At 51.2% G+C, this 23,249-nt stretch overlaps 3 protein-coding genes across 3 annotated transcripts; 2 read left to right on the top strand and 1 right to left on the bottom strand.

The window, feature by feature from the left end:
* Positions 1 to 820: 820 nt before the first annotated feature.
* Positions 821 to 5,191, bottom strand: CSUI_003767 (gamma-soluble nsf attachment protein). The gene is made up of 3 exons (XM_068063962.1): positions 3,459 to 5,191; positions 2,461 to 2,922; positions 821 to 1,572 (listed from the first exon to the last, which is right to left on the bottom strand). The coding sequence occupies exons 1-3, from the start codon at positions 3,759 to 3,761 to the stop codon at positions 1,144 to 1,146; spliced, it is 1,194 nt and encodes a 397-aa protein (XP_067924056.1). The 5' UTR covers positions 3,762 to 5,191; the 3' UTR covers positions 821 to 1,143.
* An 856-nt stretch (positions 5,192 to 6,047) lies between these two features.
* Positions 6,048 to 13,173, top strand: CSUI_003766 (ap2 domain transcription factor ap2iv-2). The gene is made up of 4 exons (XM_068063961.1): positions 6,048 to 8,377; positions 9,104 to 9,301; positions 9,555 to 9,819; positions 10,494 to 13,173. The coding sequence occupies exons 1-4, from the start codon at positions 8,144 to 8,146 to the stop codon at positions 12,329 to 12,331; spliced, it is 2,535 nt and encodes an 844-aa protein (XP_067924055.1). The 5' UTR covers positions 6,048 to 8,143; the 3' UTR covers positions 12,332 to 13,173.
* Positions 13,174 to 14,842: 1,669 nt separating this feature from the next.
* CSUI_003765 (putative mucin-17-like) lies at positions 14,843 to 23,249 on the top strand (the record flags this gene model as incomplete). The annotated part of the gene is made up of 1 exon (XM_068063960.1): positions 14,843 to 23,249. A coding segment is annotated over exon 1 (6,968 nt), but the record flags the coding sequence as incomplete, so codon positions are not given.

Genomic DNA, 23,249 nt, shown 5'->3' with positions numbered 1-23,249 from the left:
AGAGGGACACTAGGAGGATACTGCCGAGATTAAGAAATGGCCAGTGGCCCTCATCTTCTAAAAGTCTGTCGTGCCTCCCCAGAATGAGGCACTATGAACGTGTACCACCCAAGCTACGCGAACTGGTAGTTTATCTGACATCTCATTCCGTCTGGAAAGGCGATACTCCAAATATGGACGGAGCCATTCTTTCACGCTGCTGCTTCTCGCGTTTCGTGTGTTCGCGGACAAGAATGCTCTTCGGTGAACAAGCCAACAGCACATACCCTGGTCATGCGCTAGGACCTAAGAGCTTCTGCGGTATGGTGTAATTATCGGAGACAACAGGCTCCCTGGAGTCAAGCTAGTCTGCACTACGGTGTAATTCTCTGTTGTCGGCGACGCGACCCCTGAAACCCTACGCTCTGTTCCATAACGGTACGAGGTATGAAGTAGACGACTTCGGAAAAATTGGGACGACAAGCAAACTAAGATCAGTGAATGCGTTTTTTCTTGCTCTAAGCAGCAGGCCAAACCCGGTACAAACTTCTCTCTCTATGGTCTGGCAGCAGAACTGTCTGAAAGAGTCACTATGCACATAGAAGTCATCCTGTTCCCTTGCCGAGAGAGGACAGACACTGACAAAAAAGCGGTTCAGGAGCCTGAGACATGTGACTAAGAAAGCCACTGATGTCGTCCCTACTACGGCCCTGAGAGAAAAAGTAAGCCTGTTTCTTCCGCTCCCTTTTCGTGTCATCATGCCCTTGATTAAGGAGCTCTGAGAGAGGCAGAAAAAGACGATCGCGCACTCTTGAGAGGTTTGGACAAAACAGAGTCCCTGCCTTTGAAAAAACAAGAAAACCCCTAAAATGAGTTCACTGACAATGGGTCGAGTCACTCCGGAACACATTCTCACTCGCATGTCTTCTCCAGCCGTTCAGGAAAATCCGGTGGCGAAGCTTATCTTGACAGGCAAGCTTCGCCTAGGAAAGATTCACGGCTGTTCCGCCCGATCTGTGTCCGAAGCTTCTACTTCTGTTGCAAAATAGTTATACAGCCTTCCATCTTCTGAACTGCATACAAACCTCGAGAACATGAAAGTTCTCACGGGTATAGACTAGTCAGGCAGCTGTACAAATTCTCTTTTGACTTCTTGCCGTCTTGTTAGCAAAGTAGCTCGTCAATCGAGACATTGGCATCCGGCCTGTCACCGTCGCGGCGGAGTGAATCTTTAGTACTGTGACATGTATACCCGTGACCAGGACTCGAAGATTTACTCGTATTTCCTGGTGTTATGCACCCCTTTTCATTCCACGACTCGGCGCTCGCTGCCTGATCCACGTCGAAAGCGTCACCGCCGCCCCCTGACTCCTTACCGCTCCGGCTCAGAGTCGGGTCACATGCCCCAGCGGAGCCGAAAGCCTGTTGTGGTTTCAGAGCACGAGTCAGACGAACTATCTCAACAGGTAAGAACTGCCACATCTGATCTTTCAGAACACTTCCCAAAGCATCTTGGTCTCCGCTTTTGTATGCATCGACAGCATCTGCAGCTAGCTGGAATTCTCGGCTACCCAAGAAGTTGTTTGAAAAAGCCTGTCATGGAAAGAGAACACACAAACACACCAAAAAAGATGAGCTACATGTGCCTACTGTTACCTGCCCAAAACGAAAAGAAACCACGGAATGAGGTCGACTGGATGTAAGGAAGGAAGTAAAACAGGATAGAAACAGCCCTGGTCCTTTACGAGGAGCTCTGGAGTATTTCACTCTGAAGCTGTTTCTCAAAACGGCCACAAGAATGAAAGCGGAGATTCTTCCCAGACATGCCAACGACAGTACTGATGTACAGACAGGGAGAACGTTCTAGTGATGGAATTGATATGAGCCCAGGAAGACCACAGCACTTGGGATTCAATCTTTAAGGCTAGCTTTCACTGGCTCAGTCGGGTGGCCTGTAGAGTTACGAGGCATAGGAAGGCAGCTTGTTCGGTATGCACCAAGTCCTTGTTCGGTTGTTTCAATGGCTAGCTCAAGGACTCTACAAGAAAGATCAAAAAGAAGTGACATTCTCTTGTGACTCACGAAGAGAAGAAGAAGACGGAGGCACAGACAAGAAAAACAACATGTCAGGACCCAGGTATGATGAAGTGACAAGAAATACAGCCACGCATGCCACAAATATGTGAACGATGGAATGAGACATGCAGGCGTACTCCTTCTTCCTTTGCTTCTAGAAGAGACGGAACGACACAAAAAGATGAAGTTGAGAAGAGGTTCTATGAGTACGTTGAAAGAGGCATCCCCGTTCTTCTCAAGTTACTACGTCCAGAAGAAGAAGCACACAACACATACCACGACTCTTGAGTAGAGAAAACACACCTGAGCACAGAGGGTGTTACGAGGCCCTCTAGAAACAAAGAGGGGAGGTCACTTCTAAGATACTAGAACGCTCGACTCAGCCGCGCTGCTTGTGAGACCTACCACATCACTAGAAAGAGAATTCTCGGCGGCAACAAGATCCCCTATTGTCAGACAAACAACTACTTTGCTCATGACCGCCTTGAAGATTCCATTCTGTTGTCCAGTCTTAGCGAGAATTCTCATATGACCGTCAAGTGCTTTCAAGAGCTCCGGGGTGTACAAACCGTGCCGCGCCAACAATCCAATCAGGTCCCTGTACACCTCAGATGCGTAGGGCCACTTTTCTTCTTCTTCATAGATACTTATGCACTCTTCAAGAATTTCTACTGCTCCCCGTATATCGCCTTCGCCTTCCTCTTTCATTACGGCGGCTCTCTGTAATATGCGAACCGCAGGATCAGACTTTCCAGCCAGACGGTACCTTCCGGCAGCTTCCCTTTGCACTAGACATATCCGAGACTGGGGAGAATCTCCTTTCTCTCCCTTGAAGTTCTCTCTTCGGTTGGTCAACAGGGTTGCCATCTGAGAGAGCAGAATGATAAAGACGAGGAGTGTAGAGACATGAATGAACTCTTCAGAGAAAGCGATGGAAAGAGAAAGCCGGTCACCGTGTTTATTGAGTTGGGAAGCATAGAGAAAAAATGCGAATCCACACTGTCTTCCTTTTGATCCTCCCCTCGTTCTTCCATTTTCTTGCCAAAGAAAAACACACGGAACGGTGTATAGAGACTACAGTGATTCCTCTCTTTCACGGCGACCTAGTGTACTAAACTGTGGGAATGCCGCTGCCGAATGATCAGGGAATGCAGGCTTCCCTTAGGTCTCATAAACACACAAGAGAGAACGAGGAGAACGACCACATACATATACATCATCATCTGGGACATATACAGGCAGATGGAGAAATACAAAATGAAGCAAGAGGGAGAAGGTAGATATTACTACAGTTATACAACACAACCTGAAAGACGGGACAAATACTCATCTAGTGACGCGAGAGTAAACCAGTGATCGAGAGCATACACGATGATCCAAGGAGAAAGACAAGAGAACATTACCTGCTCAAGAGCTCGAGCTGCTCCAAAGCAATCTTGTTGTTTATCGCGGATTTCTACAACTTTATTCCAGCAGTGCAGAGCCTTTTCTGTTGCTTCTTCTGAAGGATCTGCTTCAAAGCATTCAGCTGCCGCCTTATATTCGAGAGCCGCTATATCATAGTCAGGAGAGAATTTGAGTGAAATGAAAGATGTCTTCATAGCCTTCTCTGCTCGTTGTTGATGCTCGAGACCTTCGGCTAGTTTACTTCTCCCTCTTCCTCCCCCTGAGCCGGAACGATAACTCGAAGACCACGACCCGGACATGTTGCATGCAAGGGCAGTAGACTCAGAAGGTTAGCACTAAAGAACCCGAGAGACAGATATATGGAGACAGTTCATGATGAAAAAGGAGGTTGACTTGTTAGCTGAGACGACAAGGAGAGATCAAAGCAAACATTTCCAGAATGTCGTGACTTAGCTTTCTCACACCCTGGTTGCTTAGAGCAAGGCGCGAAAAGTGCTTCTGCGCTGTATGTGCCGGTATAGCTCCACGTAGAGAGACAGACACACAGGCGACTATAGCAGATGCCCTTGTATCAGGCGAAGAAAGAAGGATCATGCACTCATTAGGAACGCATCATCACCGGCTTCGTGAGGCACAGCTTTCGACGGCTTTGGCTCCTGTCATTTTTGTGACGCGAAATTCGATCTCGAGGTACACCTGGGCAACGAATGGACGGCCGGAGTCGACAAAAGGAATGTGGAGCTTTTTACTAGATGAAGACAAGAAAGTGCACAGGTTGCCGCCAGCAGAGGACCGAAGGAGAGACAAACATGGTCCGCCGAGAAAAAACGAGGGGAGGACAAGACGAAGCACTTAACAGAGCCCTCACTCAGCTGACATTCTCGACGCAATACGCGAGCGTGGCAACCAGAAAGAATGCAGAGGTAAACCGTCGGAGTAGCACCTGAGAATCCTCCGGATGTGCGGTAAGAGAAACAGGCTGCGAGACATCGGAAGGTTGACACGAAGCTTTCTCTGCTTTCACTGAGGGCGACCAATGCTTGGTGTGCCGCCGGAATAGAAAGAAACACATCAAAATGAAGCTTTCTGTGTCCTAGAAGCGGTCTCCAAAAAGACGGGTGAGGGACTCGCGGGAGGGAGAAAAGCTGAAGCGGAAGGAGGGAAAAGACGAAGGGCGTCTCTCCAGAGAACAAGACTTAGAGTGAATCGGACTTGAGGACGTATGTACCGGTGCTCACGTGATTCTCGTCTCGGGCTTAGGGTGTATCAAGACAAGACCAGAGACTTGATCTGGTCACTGGTCATGAAAACCAGACAAAAAGACTGACCCCCCAGGCTTCGCCGTGGTGGTTTGCTCTCCCCCCGAAGACAGCGGAGAAAAAAGGCAACCCAGCGAGAGTAAAACAATCTACTTCACTACATACATGGGAAGTTCGTGTTACTCCAGCTCTGTCTAGTCCTAAGATTCCGTTACATGGGAGAAGCTACGCATGCAGCTAAGTGAACCGTTGGGAATCCGTTCAGCTGTCGGCTTGGCTTCTAGCGAGGTGCTCGGCGAGAGACCGCTACTGCCCCTTAGATTGACGTCGACAGAAAACGGTCATGGCTACTCGAGTGGATCCCGGAAGGTTCCGGCAAGCCATGAAGACAGAAAGCTGTAAGTGCCGACAACACCGGTGACCGACCGTCCTCGCACACTCTGCAAGACAGGCGTTTCTTTATGATTCACGACGGGAGTACCCGGGAGACCGGAAACAGCCTTGAGTTATCAGTTAGTGCTTCCAGTCCTTACAACTCCTAGCTGCCGAGAGCATCACGGATTGAGCACTTAATTGCGTCAGGAAACGTCTTCTTTGATACGGCGAGCTGCTTCAGAGCGCAACAACGGACCGCCAGACTGGCAGGAGGTCCAGCTCAGCGGCTGGGCCTTCTGAGTGCCTGTTCGCTCGCACCTGCCGGCGTCCGCTCCGCACGCCGAAACCTTGTTACTATGCGAATGAAACGTGAGAACTGGCTCGGCGAGGCAGAAAAGCCGGGTTTGAGGGACATCGCCAGTGATACGGCTTCGACGACCCCGCGCGTCACACAAAGGTGTAGTGTGAACCAGAGGGTACAGTCGGCGAGTTTGCAGGTCGTTTCTGTCTTACTGACACTCTGCCTTCTGCTGTAGTGACCAGTCGTTAACAAAACATTGAAGTTGTGAAGGTTTGGAGACTGGCTGGCATGCTAGCCGGTCCACCATGCGGTAGTCTAGCCGTGAAGACGCGCCAGGCCCTGGTAATGTATCGCCCGCTGTTTGACCTGAGAAGCGTGGCTGTTCGAGCTCTTCGGTCGAGCGGAGGAGTTGACGGGTTGCCGATACCTGCTTCAACACAGCCTTGATCCATGGAGGTAGGACACAGTGATCGGGAAACGGCAAGGTGGGGGCAACTGCCAGGGAAGATTATCCTTCGCCCACTTTTCCTCGCTTGGCAAGTGCTCCTGGTGTTATTTCCCACCGGTGTTCACTCCGATCTGATCCCTCACCGCTGCCTTCCTCGCCGGGTTAGCAGCCTGTCGATGCTTGCCCCGCACTCCGGAGACTCCTGTGCCATCGGCCGTTGTCGTGTCACGCGCCTCGCCCAATCTTCGTGAAAGAGAGGAGATCGCATTCTTCGTTCCCTCTCTCAGGATTTTGTTTCGGCTGCGTTTTTCGTGAGAGTGTGTCCCCGCCCGTGATTCAGGGCAGTTTGTTGGAGGCCCGCGGCGCTGCTATTTGTTCGCCGCTGCCTGTACGCCTCCACTCTGTTCCCCTCGCTTGGGGTGCTCCTTCATCTGCACGGAAACCGCATCTGTTCATGCTGAATCCTACTGTTTTTCTTTTTTCTTTTTCTTCCGCGGGGTTGTATGGCTTACGGGACAAGTCAGGGTCGGATAGAAACAAGCAGCGCAGTGACCGCGCCTCCGGGCACGCCACCCGGGAACGTCGAGCACCGGGGCAAGCCCCAAACTGCCGCCCAGCCCCCCGGGATGTCGAAGCCTTGTTCGAATAGTCATAATTTGTAGGCTTCCAAGTTTTTTCTTGCCAGAGCTACCTGTTCTGTTCTGTTTCCCGGGGGAGAAGGAGGAGCAGGAGTGCAGCCTGCTATCAGGTTCTTTTGCCGCCGGTTGGCGCCCCGCTCCCCCCGGCTGGGATCAACATGGGAGCACCCCGGGTTGCTCTTGTTGTTTTGTTTTTCTTATTCTCTATTCAGAGCTCAAAGAAGGCTCTGCATATTCAGACTTTTCCCTGCAGTGGTCGGACACGTCGATCACGTTGAGCGCCCGACGCAGCTGCCTGCAGGAGGAAGCTTTACGTCTGCCCGGCTCCGCTGGGCTTTCTGCGCTCCCCCTGCCCGAGTAGCCGTGGCGCGCGGGGTTCGATATCCCGAGGGACTGCCAGGTACACCGCGAAATGCCGTTTTTCAAGCTCGCTTGGTTTTGGAAAGCGCCAAGAAAATACCCCAAGGAGCGGGCCTGCATCGGTCCCCGCTTTCCAGTTCGCGTCTGTGCGATTGGCCGGCATCATGGCTAGCAATACCCCTTAGAGTGGACTGTTAGAAACTCCATCATGATCTGGCATTATTTTGGGTACCCCGTTTGTCCACTGCACCCGCATACCTGTTTGTCTCACCTGTGACCTGCCTTCGTCATTTGTGCCTTTCACGCCCTCTTACGAGAGAAACGCCTCGCTCGGACTTGCAGGTGCCGTCAAGGGTGTGCAAATCTGATGGTTCCCCTGCTTTACGTATGAATTTGCCTCATTCCAACTCGCGGTCGACGCCGGTTTCTCAGAGAAATTCCCGTGATTTCCCGCTTGAGCTCAGTAGATTGCCCGGTTCGGAGAACTACAATCTTCACTGCTGATCTGCTCGCGAAAGTGTATTCATTCTTCCTTTGTCAAGTACAGTCGGCGAGTGGGATAGAGTGCGGATTCACGAAGACTGTGAAGAGGTAAAGAGAGCGGTGCCCGCAGTTGCGTCAGTTCTTTCATTTCCCCGGATTTGTACCTCAGATCTATCTCACTTCCGGCTCCAGCTTCAAAACCTTGTTCCCCACTCCCCCTTCCCCCCGCCCCGATGAGCAGAAAAGGCAAAATTTGAGCCGCCGGGTATATCATTAGAACCAGAAGTCTTCGTGAGATGCGCCTTTCGCTAGCGTAGACAGCGGAACTTGAGCGGAATAATGTATTTTTTGGTCTTGAGCTGGTGGGCTGTGTCCCTGTTCAAGTGCCAGTACGTTCTGTGGACACTAGAAGTATGATTGAGTGAGCTCGAATCGAGCCCAGGGCCAAAGAGAAGGAAAATCTGTCAATCACCTGGAGTCACTACTCCAGGCAAATCCTGAATTAGACACTTTCTCCTCTCAGAGAAAACATTTTACCAAAGGATCCGCCAAGTGCAGTCGAAGCCACCAGTCCATAGAAGCCAAGCTAAGACTGCTGTATACTTCTGCAGTTTCTTCTTCACATCGCTTGGAGAGATTCTGCTTCTACATCGATTGCCCCCCTCCCCAACTTGGGCAGCCTCCCCAATCAAGAAAAGCTGGTGACCTGGAAAATCTGTTTTTCTCGGTAATTTCTTGCACCGGAACGGGGCTCGGCATTTCCGATATAACGAGCGAAAGGCCAAACTGACACAGCAGACTCCCCGTCCACCATAAAATGCTTGCCAGGGAAGCGGCACGAAGGCAGGAAGCTGTGGGAGACAGCAGACCTGCTCTTTTTTGCGATCCCACATCAAGCGCAAACGAAGAATCAGGCCAGGACTCAGCTAACTCGGGGCGCACCCGTGAAAGCGACGACGAGGAAACTGTCGAAGAAGCTTTCCAGGAGGTCCAGACGGGCGTTGCCGAGGCCAGCGGTAGGCCCGCTCTGGCTCAATCAACTCCTGGACCGGTGAGATGGTTCGGTGTTCCTGTCAAACGAACACGGGACGAGGGAGCATGTGGTTCGGCCTTAAAATTCAAGTGGTACCATAGAACGTCTCACTAGCTGAAACATCCTGGTGTCCGTGTCGCTCACCACACTGGTCGATGGTAGTCCGAGTGAGAAGGAGCAACTGTCCTCTGTTGCCGGTTCGTACACGGAGCTTGTCAACGACAAATGATGAGTGATACAGGCGGGCAGTAGCCAGATATAGATACTCGGCTCCGTGGCCCGCCACCTCAGCTATCTGGGAGTGAATGAGCTGGTCTAGAGTGGTGCTTTCGTTGCTGCAGCACTGCTTCTGATAGTGCATGATAAATGTGCGTCTCCTGTTGATACCTGGGTATACCCTGTGCTTTCTTGACTGAGGGTCGCGACACAAGAAAGAACTGATTCAAGCAAGACAGGTCGGTCCCGACAGACTGCCGGGAGTTCGACCTGCTCCACGAGACCGGGTCACATGAACATTGTTCACTTTTCAAACAGCGGCAGTCTTCTTACACAGATTTGACGGGTGATTGGTTCCTGCCAAGACGCGCGCTGCTCGGGTATGTCGTCGCTTGCATATATGCGTACTCTCATATGTGCCCTGTATGGTAGATAGAGATGAAACCAATACGTCCTCCGCTTTTAAGCTGACCAGAGCTTGACTTCAAACGGATGGCCACATATGCTGATTTGGGTGCTTGGGTACAGGATGTCTGCAGTTGGTCAACAGCCATGCTGGCTCGGAGCGATCTCCGCAAGCTGAAAGCAGATGCGTTGAAGCTTGAAGGTGATCGCATTCCTCGCAGTGAGGTAGTGGGTCTGTATTTCAAGAAACACAGACCCTGCTGGTCTGTCGACTACCACACCCGTGAAGGAAAGAGGAAAACAGTTGAGTTCTTCGTGCCGGTAAGTCAGCCCACCAACTCAGGCTCACTGCCTGCGTGACTGCTGTATCAGGGCTTGGAGCCTAGGAACAACAATCACCTAGCCCCCGGTAAGGAGCATAAGCCTCGATCACAAAAAGCCTAAGCAATTGTGTATTATTTGGTGATTCTCAGCCGGGGTAGTGCCCTGGTCGTCTTCACCATCGCGTGAGCAGGAGGAGACTGCTACGCTTTTTGCGCGTGATGCGATTGATTGTTCGCGGTTGGGTGAGCAGGACCTCTCTCCAGAGACCATCCGCCTAGTACTCCAGCACGCTATGGAATGCAGAAAGTACATGCCGCGACGGTTCGACCTAGCCCCTGCTTTTGTCCCGGAACCAGATGAAAAAGCAGGGGGTAGCCCTTATCGATATGGACCGCGACTCTTGAGCCCACCTGTTCTGGCATGGGTCCGTCAGCATAACTCCGTTCTTAAGAGAGCTATGTATCGTGAAAGTTGCGGTACGGCTGCGGCGCGCCCCCCTAGCAACGTAGACAAGGGTGAGTGGCTCCTCTTGCGATTGTCCCCTACCAGAACTTAGAGGAGCTGGTATCCGTCGGCGCAGAAGAGCGCTGGGACAAAAGTGGTGAAGGCGCACGGACAAATGGAGTGTATAGGCACCTGCGAAGCTTAGAGGCATTCACTCTGAGGGCTTCTGTGGCGCAGGATGCAAGGCACTGCGAGAAAGATCAAACTCCGTTCCCAGAGCATCCTTTCTGTCACCGGGCGTATGAGTGACAGCGTCATATCAGGCTTGCCGTTTTTGCTGCACATACCCACGAGCAACAAGGTGGCGGGTGGAGGCGACTCGCACTCGACGGAGTCGCATACTAACGCTCCTCTTGGCTTCAAAGCTGCTTTTTCTCTACGCGGGTAACGTATATATAGTGCTGGTTTATATTCCTAACTCTCATGAAGCAGTATCGTCCTCCTAGTATCTCGAGGGTCTATCTTTGTTCTTTAGAGTATAGACTTCGAGTTCGGAGGTGGTCGGGGTTGGACTGCGAGAGAACACCAGAATGCACTGGCGGAATCACAATCGCTGGCAAGATGATAAGCAGGCCTACGACAAAACTCCTGCCTCCGCCATAAATGGCGAGAAGCTCCACTGACTTGGCCAGGACCATCAGATTTGATGGGAACGTGAATGCTAATTCTTTTGCTTTTTTTGCAGGAGCTTCGGGAGAAAACGCCGCTGCCAGTGTGCGTTCTTCTCATCCTCAATGCACTCAGACAGGCAACCGTTTACCGTTGCCGAGTGGGCCATGCCCGCGCACATCTCAGGATGATGGTACTCTTTCCACGGTGCCATCTGAAGGACGTCAGGGTTGCTCTCCTGTTCAACACATCAGCGCCCCAATGCCTACAACAACAATGCCACCACCCCTAGAGCAGCGTGAGACCTTATGGAACACCGTACAGCAGAACCCGTCCGTTCTGATTCAGCCACCTGTTCCGGAGCTTCATGCATTCATATCTGTCGCTACCGGAAGTCGCGCGGAGTCACATATTCCACCAGAACCGGATGGTCACCATTGCATCATCTATCAGGATTATCACGAACAGACTTCTGGGCATCCAGGTCAGCAGCTGGTGTATGTGCCTTACGCACCGGGTGCGTTATGCCCCCCTATGAAAATTGCCTGCTGTACCGACTTCAGTAAGTCATGGACCGCCCCAGCGGCAGGCACCCCCACACAGTCGCACGGGACTAATGGCATATGCATCTCTTCAGGAAACGCCGCTGCTTCAGAGCCGAGCGGTTGTTACCACAGCTCGGGCAGCATCAGCCCAAGCTGCGCAGGTGCCCATAACATGAGCGCCTGTTGTTTTCAAGAGCTGTTACCGGCAGGCTATGTCTCCGGTTTCCATTTCGGAGTGGAGAGTCTCCGAACTCAAGTACCACAGCATCCATGCCACGACCAGGGAGGTTCTCTCTGGGCTCAGCAGCTGAAGGGTATGATACCAAGCGCCGAGCAGAACCCAGAAATAGATCCTGACGGGTCAACATCACTCCCTACTTGGCCACAGCTCGCGGGGCCCGCCGCAGCAGACGGTTCGGGTTCTGTCCAGCATCTGAACCCTCCTGGACACGCTTTCGACGTCTGTGCCATGCAGGAGGTTGAAGGCTTTTCCCTCGACAGCGGTGTCGGTTTTGGCGCCCCTCGCGGAGGAAGTGTGCAAAAGCAGGAACTACCGTGTCGGGAGTCTGGCGCTTCCCGGTCCAGCCCGGACGCCGATTTTCCTGGCGGTAATTTGTATCCTTCTCTTTGCCCCGCACTACCAATCAGATATGAGACTGCCGTAGAAGCCGCTTTCAGCTGTCTGGCCTTGATGTCGAACTCGGGTCACACAACGGCTGTCGATGACTGTAGGACAGCTCCAAGCACGTCGCCGCCGAACGGCGCCTCGTCGGTCTCTACACCCTCATCTTCCTCAAAAAGTCCTTGGGACGAGAGCTCACCTTTCGGCTCTCCGGCAATGACTCAGGTGCAGGGGGATCAACATTATTTGAACGACGGCCTGGTTTTAGATAACCGGTGTACACCAGGAGACAGAGGCCGTTCTCCAGGCGCTCTCTTCGCAGGACGGGGGTCTGCGACTAGCCAGCAGGTTAGACGAGGCGTGAAGCGACGGTGCACAGCTGAATCAGAAGGAGAGCTTCTCTTCCGCAGCAGCACAATCCCGGCCACCTGTCTAAGGCTCAGTACAACCGGGAGTCACCCAGACGGAAACGGCACTCCGGGGAAGAAGTTTCGGACGCTGTCCGTCGGTTTGGACGGCCATCATGGACTCGTAGATACGTCCGAGGACACGGGTTGGTGGTCTAACGCGGAAGTCATGGGGGTGTCCAAGCAGAGCATTGCCCGTACAGAGCCGGACGCTCTCCAGAAAAACTCCGTTCTCTGTGACAGTCCGAAGGCACCTCTGGGCACGGCCCCGGAGTGCTCGAGTGGTCTGTATCTCCCGCCCTGCAGCTGGACAGCTACGCAGGCGGCAGAAGAACAGTAGACTCATGAACTGTGGTAGTCAGCTCTATCGGGTGTTATTCGGATATGCACTCCTGAGGACAAACAACTTACGGGGAACCAGTCAGGCCAGGAGTGCCGAAGGCAGGACCGACAAGAACGGAGCGACCACAGTACTGCCCTTCGGAGGGATTCTCTTACACTTTGCACCACAGCCTGAACACCTTCGATGCTGCAATCACCTCACGACACTCGGGAAGCATCATCCTCGTTTCCGGAACAACCCCCTCGAAACAAGTTGTTTCTCTCTTCGGGCAGAAGGCTCGGAACGCAAGCGTTTTTTTTTTTTCGGGGACGAGCAAGAGTTCCTGGAGGTGTATTCGAAACCTGCAGCCGCATCTGGGAAAGGGGCGGCTCTGACTCAAAGCACACGAAACCAGGAGAAAGGGACACAAGGGATAGTACCTGGAGTGGGGTGTACGTAACTGTCAATGGAAAAAGTTCAGTATCCGCAGCCTACCAGGTCCCATGCAAGTGTCTCCTCCCGATGCCTTTCCGTACACACAGGTTCTGGGAGTGCGGCTGGCTTCAAGAGGGAGACGGGTTTGAAGGGCCCTTTCCGTGAAACTGACGCTGACTGTCTACTTCGCTCAAACATTCGTGCTGTGCAAAGAATGCCGCCTCAGCTTCATGGCGAAGAGATTCTTGGTCGAAGGTACAACGTTGCTTGTGGGCGGCGCCCTGCCCCAAACAAACCAGTCACGCACCGAGCTAGGAGAACCTGATCAACTTGTTTTCGGAAGTCCCAGTGAGCGGCAATTGTTCACCGGCGCCCCCTCCACGACAGCAGTGAAGCCGCGAGGCGAACCTTTCTTTGTAGTCATGCTGCCCGTCCACAGCGGAGACGGAGAATGCCCGCATCACTCCAGCCGGCTCACAGGCCAGTGTAGTAACATTGAGCAACATGTAGTAGCATTGATCAAAAACGCTTAGCTTGCTTCTCCTGGAGAAGCTCCCTAATCTGGGAAGCTGCAAACAATTGAGTCGCGACCAACCGCGCGATGATTCGCTGCACACTCCTCACAACTGCTAGGACCATGGGCCCGCGGTTGAGCCGAACATCTCCGAACGGGAGGTTTACTCCCTCGGTCTTTCTGGTTGGCGAGGAAGACGGCTGCCTCTGTCCCACACGGGTGCAGACAGTCTTTTTTTCCACACCACAGGTGCTGCAGCCTTCTGGGATTGTCACTGGACACCTGGTTATGCCGCCTTCGTACTCCACTACGCAGGCCGAGCGCACTATAGCTAGGACCCCACCTACCATGAAGCCTGCAGCCGATTCTAGTCAACTCTCGCCGAGTTGACAATTGCTACCAAATGCCTACAGCGGACTAACTCTGCCCGCTGTCTTTTCACCTTTTCGTACCGCTGTGGAACCAACCAAATTCCTGATAGACATTCTCGCCGGCGTCTGCGACGAGTCAACGCTTCGGCTAGGTGTCGCTGGTCAGGGTTCACCGGGCGATCTCATTCCTCGGGACAACACTCATTACGTCAACTCACTTTCTGACGTCCTTGCANNTTGCAAACGTGCCTCGGTAGCTACCTGAAGGGCAGGATGCTGGCCTACATACAGCGTGCGATAAAACGTGAGGAAGACAGGACCGGGACTCAACTGAAGCCAGTTCAGTCCGTGCCGCGGCGTTGCAGTTTCTCTTTCTTACAGAAAGCTGCTTGCCCGGTTGACAGTGGCAAGGAGAGAGTGACACTTCATCGAAAACTGAGGAATGTGAATTCTGAACAGTAGGCGAGTGCCAGCTACACTGCACAGCACAGACCGTTGCACTGAAATCAGGCATCCTGATTCTGTGGAGATATTTCTTGCCGCTCCAGTGCGTCGCCGCATTGTGTGCAACAGATCTGTCAGAAGCTCCATAGCGGCTGCACTAGAAGAACTCCTTTTTTCGCCGTCCTGCCTACACTGTGCGTGAAGAATCCGGGAAGTCTCCGGCAGCCGGGATAGCTCACAGTGGACAGTACGGAGCGTTACCCTGCGCTGAGGGACACTGATTCTGCGAAGCTATCCCAAGCCGCTCCAAGAGCGTCGCCGCACAGATGCTGGCGAACAGATGTCAGCGAGTAACTCCAAAGATCACGGCAGCACGGAACAAACTTCACTTGCGGCCGGTCCTATCCACACTGCGCGAAGGTCCGGTGGAACATTTCCTGCAGCTGAGGTTGTTGGCGACCTCCCGGGCACACACCGAAGGAAATCTCCCTGGCTGCTTAGGACGGTGCTGAGGCTAGATGCCCTCCAGCAAGCGAGGCAGACAACTAATATCGCGCTTCAGCTCTTTCGCCGGCTCTCGCCGTCTCCCTTACTTCCGGGTGTGCAGCTTCACTCGGCCCCGGGTGGCAAGGCCAAGCCGGGTCGGTCAACGCCCCGGGTGAGTCTCCGGAGGGTCGACCGATTCGCTCGCTCGATGCCCGTCTGGCGCTCTTCACACACAGCGTAACCTTCGCTGTCGATCAAAAGAATTACCTGGTTTTCCGTGATTGCTTTTTCTTAGAAAAGCTCGTGTTAAGGTTATGGACACTTTGGCATTCGAATTTTTCCTTGCCTTTCTACCGTGGAGGGCCGGTCGTGTGCTGCGTCGGTAGGCCTATCTGTATGGCTGTGTGGTGTTCCCCCCCTCCCGGCCAAAAAATGACTAACTAGATCCTGGCCTTTCCTGAGTGTAGTCGAAAACTTAACTCGCAGCTGGTGTCTTCACAGTACCATTAGCTTCCTTTTCGTCAATTTGTGTAGGTGATTCTGCTCCTCTCGGGATCTTGTAGCTCTCGCAGTCGAATAGAGACGGGTATGTCAGGGGGGCCGAAGTAGTTGGCGGCTACACTGTGATCCAGGTACGGCAGTGCACCCGGCATATCGGTATCGGCAGTGAGCGAGTGGTACGTATGCTCTTAGTCTCCCCGGCGGGATCTTCTCTCCCTCTTCTCTTTCTTACACTGTAGTGAAAGAGAGTGCAGGTGGGATGTGCGTCGCTTTCTAAGAAGCGTTTTTTCCTGAGGGGTTTTACTCTCATTCTTTTGCCTCAATGACACAAACCACGATTCCTTGCCTCAGTGAGACGATTCTCTCTGCTTGCCCTACTGCTGGGTACGACCGATCGTTTTTTAGTCGTGAATGAAGCAGAGTCACTTCCCCCCTCAATGAGTGATCTGCCCTCTTACAATGTTTCTCGCTTGTAGTGGGTTTGAGTTTCTTTTGTATGGGCGAACTTTTTACTTCATCTTCTTGCTGGTCGCGTACTCTCGACAGTCCCTTTTATAGCGTGTGCCCCGGGCTGGGAAACCGTTTCTAACGGCTACCACTCACCACAATCGGCAATGACCGGCGCCGCACATCTCGCTATACGGTTCGAATGAGTTGTCGGCAATCAGGTGTATCTACACTTCGAGCGGTCCAACTAGGGTCGACAGAAAGGATTGATTGATTTCTTTCCGTTGTTCATCATAACAACAATAACAAAGGGCTGAGGTGCTAGGCCGTTTGTTTCACCTCTTCATTGACGTGCACACTATACCATTGACAGTCCGGTCTTCCCTTTCTGCTCTCGTACATAGACTGGTTCCCAAGTATCTTAATAGACGAGCATCTCAAGAAGATTGTTCAAAACGCATTCTCGATTGAGGTCTCCTCAGTCTTTTATTATCCCCCCCATGTAACGACGATAAAGGAAGAAGGGAGGGAAAAAGTCGTAGGGGGTTGGTTAAATGACCATCGTAAGAGCCCGTGCGAGGACCTGTGAAGTTCGTGAGTTTTCTACCTTTCTCTCCTTCGAGCGGAGTTGAGTTTTTCATTTTTATGGTTGGCCTCTCTTAGATTTCCTGTTTCTGGTTAACATAGAGGGGCAGGAGAAAAAACAGGGGAGGAAAAGCAGGCGGGTATGATGAGTCTCTGAACGCTCTCATTGTGTGTACGTATACCCCATGACAATTGTCCCATACTGTATACGTGTAGTCTCAATGGGGCCGACAGCTTCTCGTCTCTCTTCTCCATCATCCTCTTTCCCCCCTGCCCCTTCTTCCGTCTCTCCCTCTTCTTCTCCCCCTCATTCTTCAGACTCTTGCTGTGCTCACCCAGAGGACTCGACTGCACCTTCAACCCTACCGTCGGCTGTATCCCCCGGTACGGAGACACATTCTTCTGCTACACCACATGAAGTTCAGTTGACCTACTTCGCTGAAAGTCGATCTTTAACACCATCATCACATGAAGGGTCATCTCGATGTTCTCCTCAATTTTCTACTCCAGTTCATAAAGACCGCCGTTGTTCGTCCCCATCTTTACAGCTTGCTGCCGAGAGTTTATCTTCATCTTCATGTTCTTCTTCTCCCACTCGATCTCCTTACTCTTCCGAAGTTTCAACAGAAGCATCATCGTCATTCTCATCTCCTTCGTCTACGGGGTCTCCTTCTTCGTCTTTATCATCATCTTTATCTACTTCCTTTTCACCTCTAAAGAACTATCGACCCTGTCTACGGGGGGAAGATGCCTCGAAAGAAATCTCTTTCAAAATTTTCCATGAAGGAGAAAAACTCTCCCCTTCCTCCTCTTCCGTTGATAGCGGCTCGGGCAGATCATCTCAGAAATGTACACCCGAAGGGAGTGATGAGGAAGATACACCGGCAGAAAAAGATTCGTCTTCTTATTCTTCTTCTACTTTTTCTCATTCAACTCCCTCGCACAATGACGGGAGCTCAGCAATATCTAGAGATCAAGAAACGTCCCTATCTTTGAAGCTAGAGGAGGTGCGTAGAGAAGAACCGAGTAAAGAGGCTCTCTCAATTCTCGACCCTTCTTCATTTTCTTTCACACCTATCCACGATGAAGATTGCTCTACAGGTAAAGACGCAAGAAGTCTTGCTACCTCCCGGACAGCTTCTGTGGAGAGCCGCTCCAGGGAGAGAAGATCAGAAGTCTCTCTCAAGGATAACGAACCGAAGAGAGAACTGGGAGATGTGTTGTTTTCTTCAAGAGATAAAGCTCTTCTGAAGCAGACCAACAGGAATGAAGAAAGCATGGTGAACATCCCGAAGGAGAAAGAGGAGAGAGAAGAAGAAACAAAGAAGGCCGAGAGGGCCAAGGAAGGAGAAGAAAATGACAGCATGAACAGTAGCGAGATGACGATGACGCGAACGAGAGGCACAGGAAGAGAGGTCGAAGGAGAAAGAGAGAAGATAACGACGGAATTACATGATTCAAAAGAGGAAGAAGACCAAGAAGAAGAAAAAGAGTGTTGCGTGCGTGTCTCTGCCGTGCATGCTGAGGAAAGTAGAGGAAGATTGATAGTGGAAAAGACATTACATGAGGTGAACCGGAGAGAGAAGGGTAGAGAAGAAGATCAAGATATGGAGACGATGATTGAAGCGAGAGAAGAGAACAAGATCGAAAGAATGGCGTCAGTAGATGGTGGGCTACAGCATGCATCGACAGGAGGAGGAGAGATGATGGTGATCATGGGAGAACAAAACGAAGAAGAAAACGAAGAAGATGAGAAACAAGTTCACTCGGGAGAACATGATCCCCAAGGAGGAGACAAGGAGGTGAAGGCACTGGAAGCAGCAGCAGCAGCAGGAGACGAAGGAGGTCTCTCTCAACAGACGCGAGATATAAGTAGAGAAGGAGAACATGACCAAGGTAGAAGAGATAGAAGAATAGATGAAGAAGAAGAGCTAGGAAATGGTAAACTGAGAGAAGAAGAAGGAAGAGAGGAAGAAGAGAGAAGAAACGCCTCCTCTCAGCATGACGGGGAAGATGTTAACAGAGAAAGTGATATCAACGCAGATCTGTCAGGTTGTTCGTCTGAAGCGGACAGAAGGACTGATGTGAAGAAAGCGACGACCAACAGCGATAATAACGAAGCGACGACACATGAGATACGTGGAGAGGAGAAACAACTGAAGAAGACAGATGAAGAACAGGGAGAGGAGGAGGAGGAGAAGGAAAAAGAAGAAGAAGAAGCTTTGGGTTATCTTGATCAGCATCCTTCCTCTCCTCGATCTCATTCAACTTTAAGTGAAGAAATTGATCTCTCAGATTCCGGAGATGATGAAGAAGAGGACGCAAGAAACATCTATCAACTCACAGGAGAAGAACAGAACAATGTGGCGCAACTACACAAAGAAACTGAAGACAGAGAGGATTATCGTGATCCTTCTTCTTCTTCTTCCGATCATCCTCATTCTTCTTCTTCTTGTTCTTCTGACCGTCTCTCTTCTTCTTTTGGTCACCACGATCATTCTTCTTGTTCTTCTTTTCCTTCGAAACCATCCTCATCATCATGTCGCTTTCTCTCCGAAGGAGAATCTAGTACTACTGCTACCACGGGTACTCCAAAGGTTTCTTCTTCCTTCTCAGCTTCTTCCTCCTCCTCTGCAGCACACAAATCTCTTCAGTTTGAACGGCATCGGCATGGGGTGTATGCTTCGAGAGCATCTGAGATAAACGAGAAAGTCGATTCTTATGACAGAAAATTATCTGAAGAACAACAAGAAGAATTCCACTCAAAACACTCCTCCTCCACACCTGTGTCTCCTTATGAATCTTGTCATGAATTTGAAGAAGATTTCTTCGGACCTTGTTCTCCTCCTCCTCCTCTTCTTTCTCGCCGCTCTCAATCTTCGTCGTCTTCTTCCTCTCTCCATCGCACATCGTCTTCTTCTTCTTCTGAAGTTCCATGGTCACAAGATCGAAAAACCCTTCTTTCAGTTCAGCAGAAGAAAGATTTAGGAGAGAATGCTCCCTTCATTCTCTCTTCGTCTCATCATATAAGAGGCGAGCGCTTCCGGTCTCAGAGCAGCATCATCACCAGCAGCGGCAGTGAGTTCACTAATAGAGGATTGAGAAAGGTAGAAAGAGGAGGAGGAGAAGAGCAACGAAGTCTTCCAAGTCATCTTGTAAGAAGAAGTCTTCCCACGGCGGGGTCTCCTCCTCCTCTCTCAAGAAGACAGTCGCCTTCATTCTTCTCACTTGAAGATCATCAAGCAGAATCTTCTCAGGGCTCTTCTTATCATTCATCGAGTAGATCTGACAACAGGGATAGAAGACTCTCATTCTTTGCACCCTTCAAAGAAGGGTCCAGAACACCTCCTCTTTCCATCTCTTCTTCCTCTTCTTCATCGCCAGCATGCCAGTCACAAGGCCGATTCTCCCCACAGTCGTCTTCTTCAGAGTCAACCTCCCTCACCTCCTACCATTCAAATCTTCACGACACACCTGCTGCTGAGACACGTCAGTTGTCTTCTTCATCTTTTTCTTCTTCTTTAGATCCTCCGAAAGGATTCCATCACCTTCAGTCTCAGCGCCGTCAGCTCCCCCAGAGTCATCATCGTATTAGCATGTTGTCGACGCCAACAAGTACTTCTTCATCTTCACTCCTTCATAAGAGAGAAGGAGAGCACATAACAAAGACGTCTTTATTCTCGAATAGACAAGAAGACGATAAGAAGCGGTCTCTGACTGCCTTGTGCCATACGCTTCGTGTGGAAAAGAATCATCTTAGAAATCTGACACCAGTGCAGAAAGCCTCAGAAGAAGAAAGCCAGTTGACGCACGAAAGATGTGAACCTCCTGGATATGGAGAGAAGGAGATTCTAAATAGCACGAGAGACGCAAAGACCTCAATGGACAAGACAGGAGAAGGCAAGGAGAATAAGACCGAGGGGGTGCGAGAACAAGAACAAGAAGATGATGATAGTTCGGAAGATGAACTGATATCTGAGCGATGGTTTAAAGAGAACCTTTTTGTGTCTAAGGAGGAGAAGGAAAAAGAAGAAGAAAAGGCGACGCAGAAGAAGAAGGAAGGCCGAGCACGGTTTCCCCGTGAGGCGAAACGTGTTGCTTCTGTACGGGAGAGAAACGGCAGAAGTCCGGACACGCACGGAGAGGAAGAAAAAAGGAGGATGAAGAAGAAGACGTCTCCAGAGGGCGCAGAGACTCCGAAAGACAAGACAAGCACAGCTGACCCGAGTCAAGAAGAAGAAGAAAGAGAAGACAACATGTCTCCCGAGGACCAGAGCCATTCATCATCATCATCGGGAAGGGGAGACAGCAGGAAGAAGAAGAAGAAGTTAAGGAAGCTTGCTTCAAGTGAAGAGAGCGCAGAGGAGGAAGATTCTACAACAGGCCCCAGCGAAGCAAAAGAGAAGCGACGAGTTCATCCTAACGTGAAAAGGAAGGTTTTTTCATCCGAGAGACAGGAGGATGACTCTATGGAATGTGAACATGATGAAGATGAAGATCAGAGAAGCTCTCCTTCTTCTTCTTCTTCTTCAAAGGAGAAAGTAAAGAAGAGGTACTTGCCATCCAGCTCCGCTTCATCGTCCTCATCCAGTTCGTCTCTGGCAGCATGTGGAAAGAAGAAGGATGTTTCTGAGTCTAACATGGAGGAGAGACGAATAAGAGAAGAGGAGCTCCCACATGAAGTATGGCTCGAGAGAATCCATCGTAGAGCCTTAGAGAATGAAGAAAGACGTCTGAAGGTCTTGGAGATGGGAGAATTTAAGAAAGACACATTCGGAGGAGATGTTCTCTGCGTTGTCTTATCTGATGGAGATGTGCCGGGTTCTTTGCCTGCTACGCAGATGATGCAGCCCAAATCGATCGCACTTTCTTCAGCTCAGAAGAGGCGAGAAATAGAAGCACCACTACAAAGGATAACAAGAGACGTACGAGAAGAAAAAAGGAAGAGGGAGAAGAAGGACAAGGAGGAAGAACGGGACGCCGACACAAAACGGCAGAAAAAGAAGATGAGGAACAAGTATGCTGGGGATGGCAAGGGCAGAAGAAGAATCCTTTCAAGTTCTCCAGAGGAAGACAACGGTGCGACTACTTCTACTACTACTTCTAAGATGAAGAAGAGAATCAAGAGAGAAAGACCGTGTCCTAACAATGCTTCTCCTGGTCTCTGTGCTTGTTCTTCTTCTTCTTGTCCCTCGTGTGGCTCGTATCCAGCCCTCTCATCATCATTATCCTCTGTGAATGAGATGGGAGCTTCCCGAGGTATGTTGCGTGAGGAAGATCAGAAAGAAGATGAAGTGAGGTGTGGAACGAACCTCCATTCTTGTATGCGTGTTAAGAGAGAGCCCCCGCCTGCTGCAGATGGCTCTCTCTCTTCTTGTAGTGGTAGTAGTAGCAGTAGTCATGCCCAGGCTTCTCAGGACCCTACACAACAAGAATTCATTTCTTCACGTGATGGGACTAGGATTAATCGTTCACGTTCTTCTTCTTCTTCTTCATCATCATCTTCTTCTTCTTCCTCTGATTCCTCTTCTTCTTCTTCGTCCTCATCATCCTCATCCTATTCTTCTTCCTCCGACGATGACGATGATGACGAGAAGGCGGATCCTTCGTGGGTAGCTAATCCTGAAGCTTCTTCCTCAAGTTCCGATGAAGACGATGGCAGACGAGGGAGGAACGGCCGACAAAGAAAACAAGTAGCAGCCCCAAGAAATCCAAGTGGTTTCACTCTCCCATCTTCTCTCCCTCTTCCTTCTTCTTCTCCTTCTCTTCCTTTTGCCCCCCAGCTTCTTACTAGTCGTTATGTTGCTTCTTCTGCCTGTTCTGCAGGTGGGAATCTTTATCTCGGGCCAGGGCAGCATCTTCGACAGCAGCAGGCTTCTTCATACCCAGCAGTCTTCATGCAAACACCGCAGGCGGCCACTACGCAGAATAACTTCATTCCTCCTCATCCGTCATTCGGCTGGAAACCTATCCTTCCAGCGGGGGGGGCTTATCATCTTCCTCAACAACAGCAAGCACCCATTCATTCTTGTGACAATACCTCTTCTTCTCGGTCGTCGTCGGTGTCTTCGTCTTCTCAACAATCCTCTGCATCATCTTCATCGTTGTCTCCTTCTCCTCCTCCGCGTCAACTTTCTACTCAGCTGAATTCAGCGTCTTCACCTCCAGCGGTTTCTTCTTATCTTCGTGATCAATCTTGCGGAATGACGGCGGCATCGACACCTACTCCATCGATGCGGACGCCATCGATACCTACACAGTCAGTATCGACTCAACCAACGACGACAGCTGTCCCACCGATACCAGGTCAGGAGGTGTGTTCTGCAAAGACGACTCCTACTCCAAACTCCATGCCTTGTCACGCGATTACTCCTAAGTCGATACCTACTAAGATGACACCCACTCCATCCATACCTGCCTCTACTCCACCGACGTCGGCTAAGTCGGCTACTGTTCCATTGGTTCCCTCTGCAGCCCCACCTGCACAGTCGATTCCTGCAAAGATATCATCTATGCCGTCGATTTCGTCGCCGTCGGCACCTGCTCAGTCGATGCCTAACCCATCGAGACCTACCGCGCTGTCCTCTATTCCATCCGTCCCTACTCCATCGGGCTCTACTCCATTGATAGCTGCGCGGTCGGCGGGTCTTGCTAACTCGGTTCCTCTTTTGCCGTCGATACCTACCCAGCCCGTTCGAGCTAGCTCCATTCCTGCTCCGTCAGTATGCGGTCCATCAATGCTTGCGTCATCAGCCTCTGCTACACCGATTCCCTCAGCCTCTCCCTCTACTCAATCGAATCCTGGTAAGTCGCTCTCTTCTCCGTCCGTAGCTACTCACGCGGTTCCTCCTGAGTTAGTATCTGCTGCGTCAGTATCTTCTCCATCGATGACTGCTCCATCGACACCTACGCAATCCGTTCCTGGTAAGCCGGGCTCTCTTCCGTCCACCCCTACTCCCTCGATCTCTACTCCGCCGACAGCTGGTCAGTCGGTTCCTCCCAAGTCGGTCCCTACGACAACGGCACGTGCTCAGTCGATACATTCTCAGTCGATTCCTACTCCATCATCGGTACCTTCTCAGTCCGTTCCTACTCCGTCATCGATACATTCTCAGTCGATGCCTACTCCATCATCGATACCTTCTCAGTCGAT

Source organism: Cystoisospora suis (assembly GCF_002600585.1).
Source record: "Cystoisospora suis strain Wien I chromosome Unknown contig_1699, whole genome shotgun sequence".
Lineage (NCBI taxonomy): Eukaryota > Apicomplexa > Conoidasida > Eucoccidiorida > Sarcocystidae > Cystoisospora > Cystoisospora suis.
The sequence above is the reverse complement of the archived record's forward strand: the minus strand, read 5'-3'. Positions and strand labels throughout refer to the sequence as shown.

Excerpts from the sequence above, each read along its gene's own strand:
- CSUI_003767 (XM_068063962.1), bottom strand. The coding sequence starts at position 3,761 with ATGTCCGGGTCGTGGTCTTCGAGTTATCGTTCCGGCTCAGGGGGAGGA. Across the intron at positions 2,923-3,458 it reads CAGCTCGAGCTCTTGAGCAG|ATGGCAACCCTGTTGACCAA; the intron begins GTAATGTTCTCT and ends CTGCTCTCTCAG. Across the intron at positions 1,573-2,460 it reads ATTCTCTTTCTAGTGATGTG|GCTTTTTCAAACAACTTCTT; the intron begins GTAGGTCTCACA and ends TTTCCATGACAG.
- CSUI_003766 (XM_068063961.1), top strand. The coding sequence starts at position 8,144 with ATGCTTGCCAGGGAAGCGGCACGAAGGCAGGAAGCTGTGGGAGACAGC. Across the intron at positions 8,378-9,103 it reads CTCAATCAACTCCTGGACCG|GATGTCTGCAGTTGGTCAAC; the intron begins GTGAGATGGTTC and ends GCTTGGGTACAG. Across the intron at positions 9,820-10,493 it reads CCCTAGCAACGTAGACAAGG|GAGCTTCGGGAGAAAACGCC; the intron begins GTGAGTGGCTCC and ends CTTTTTTTGCAG.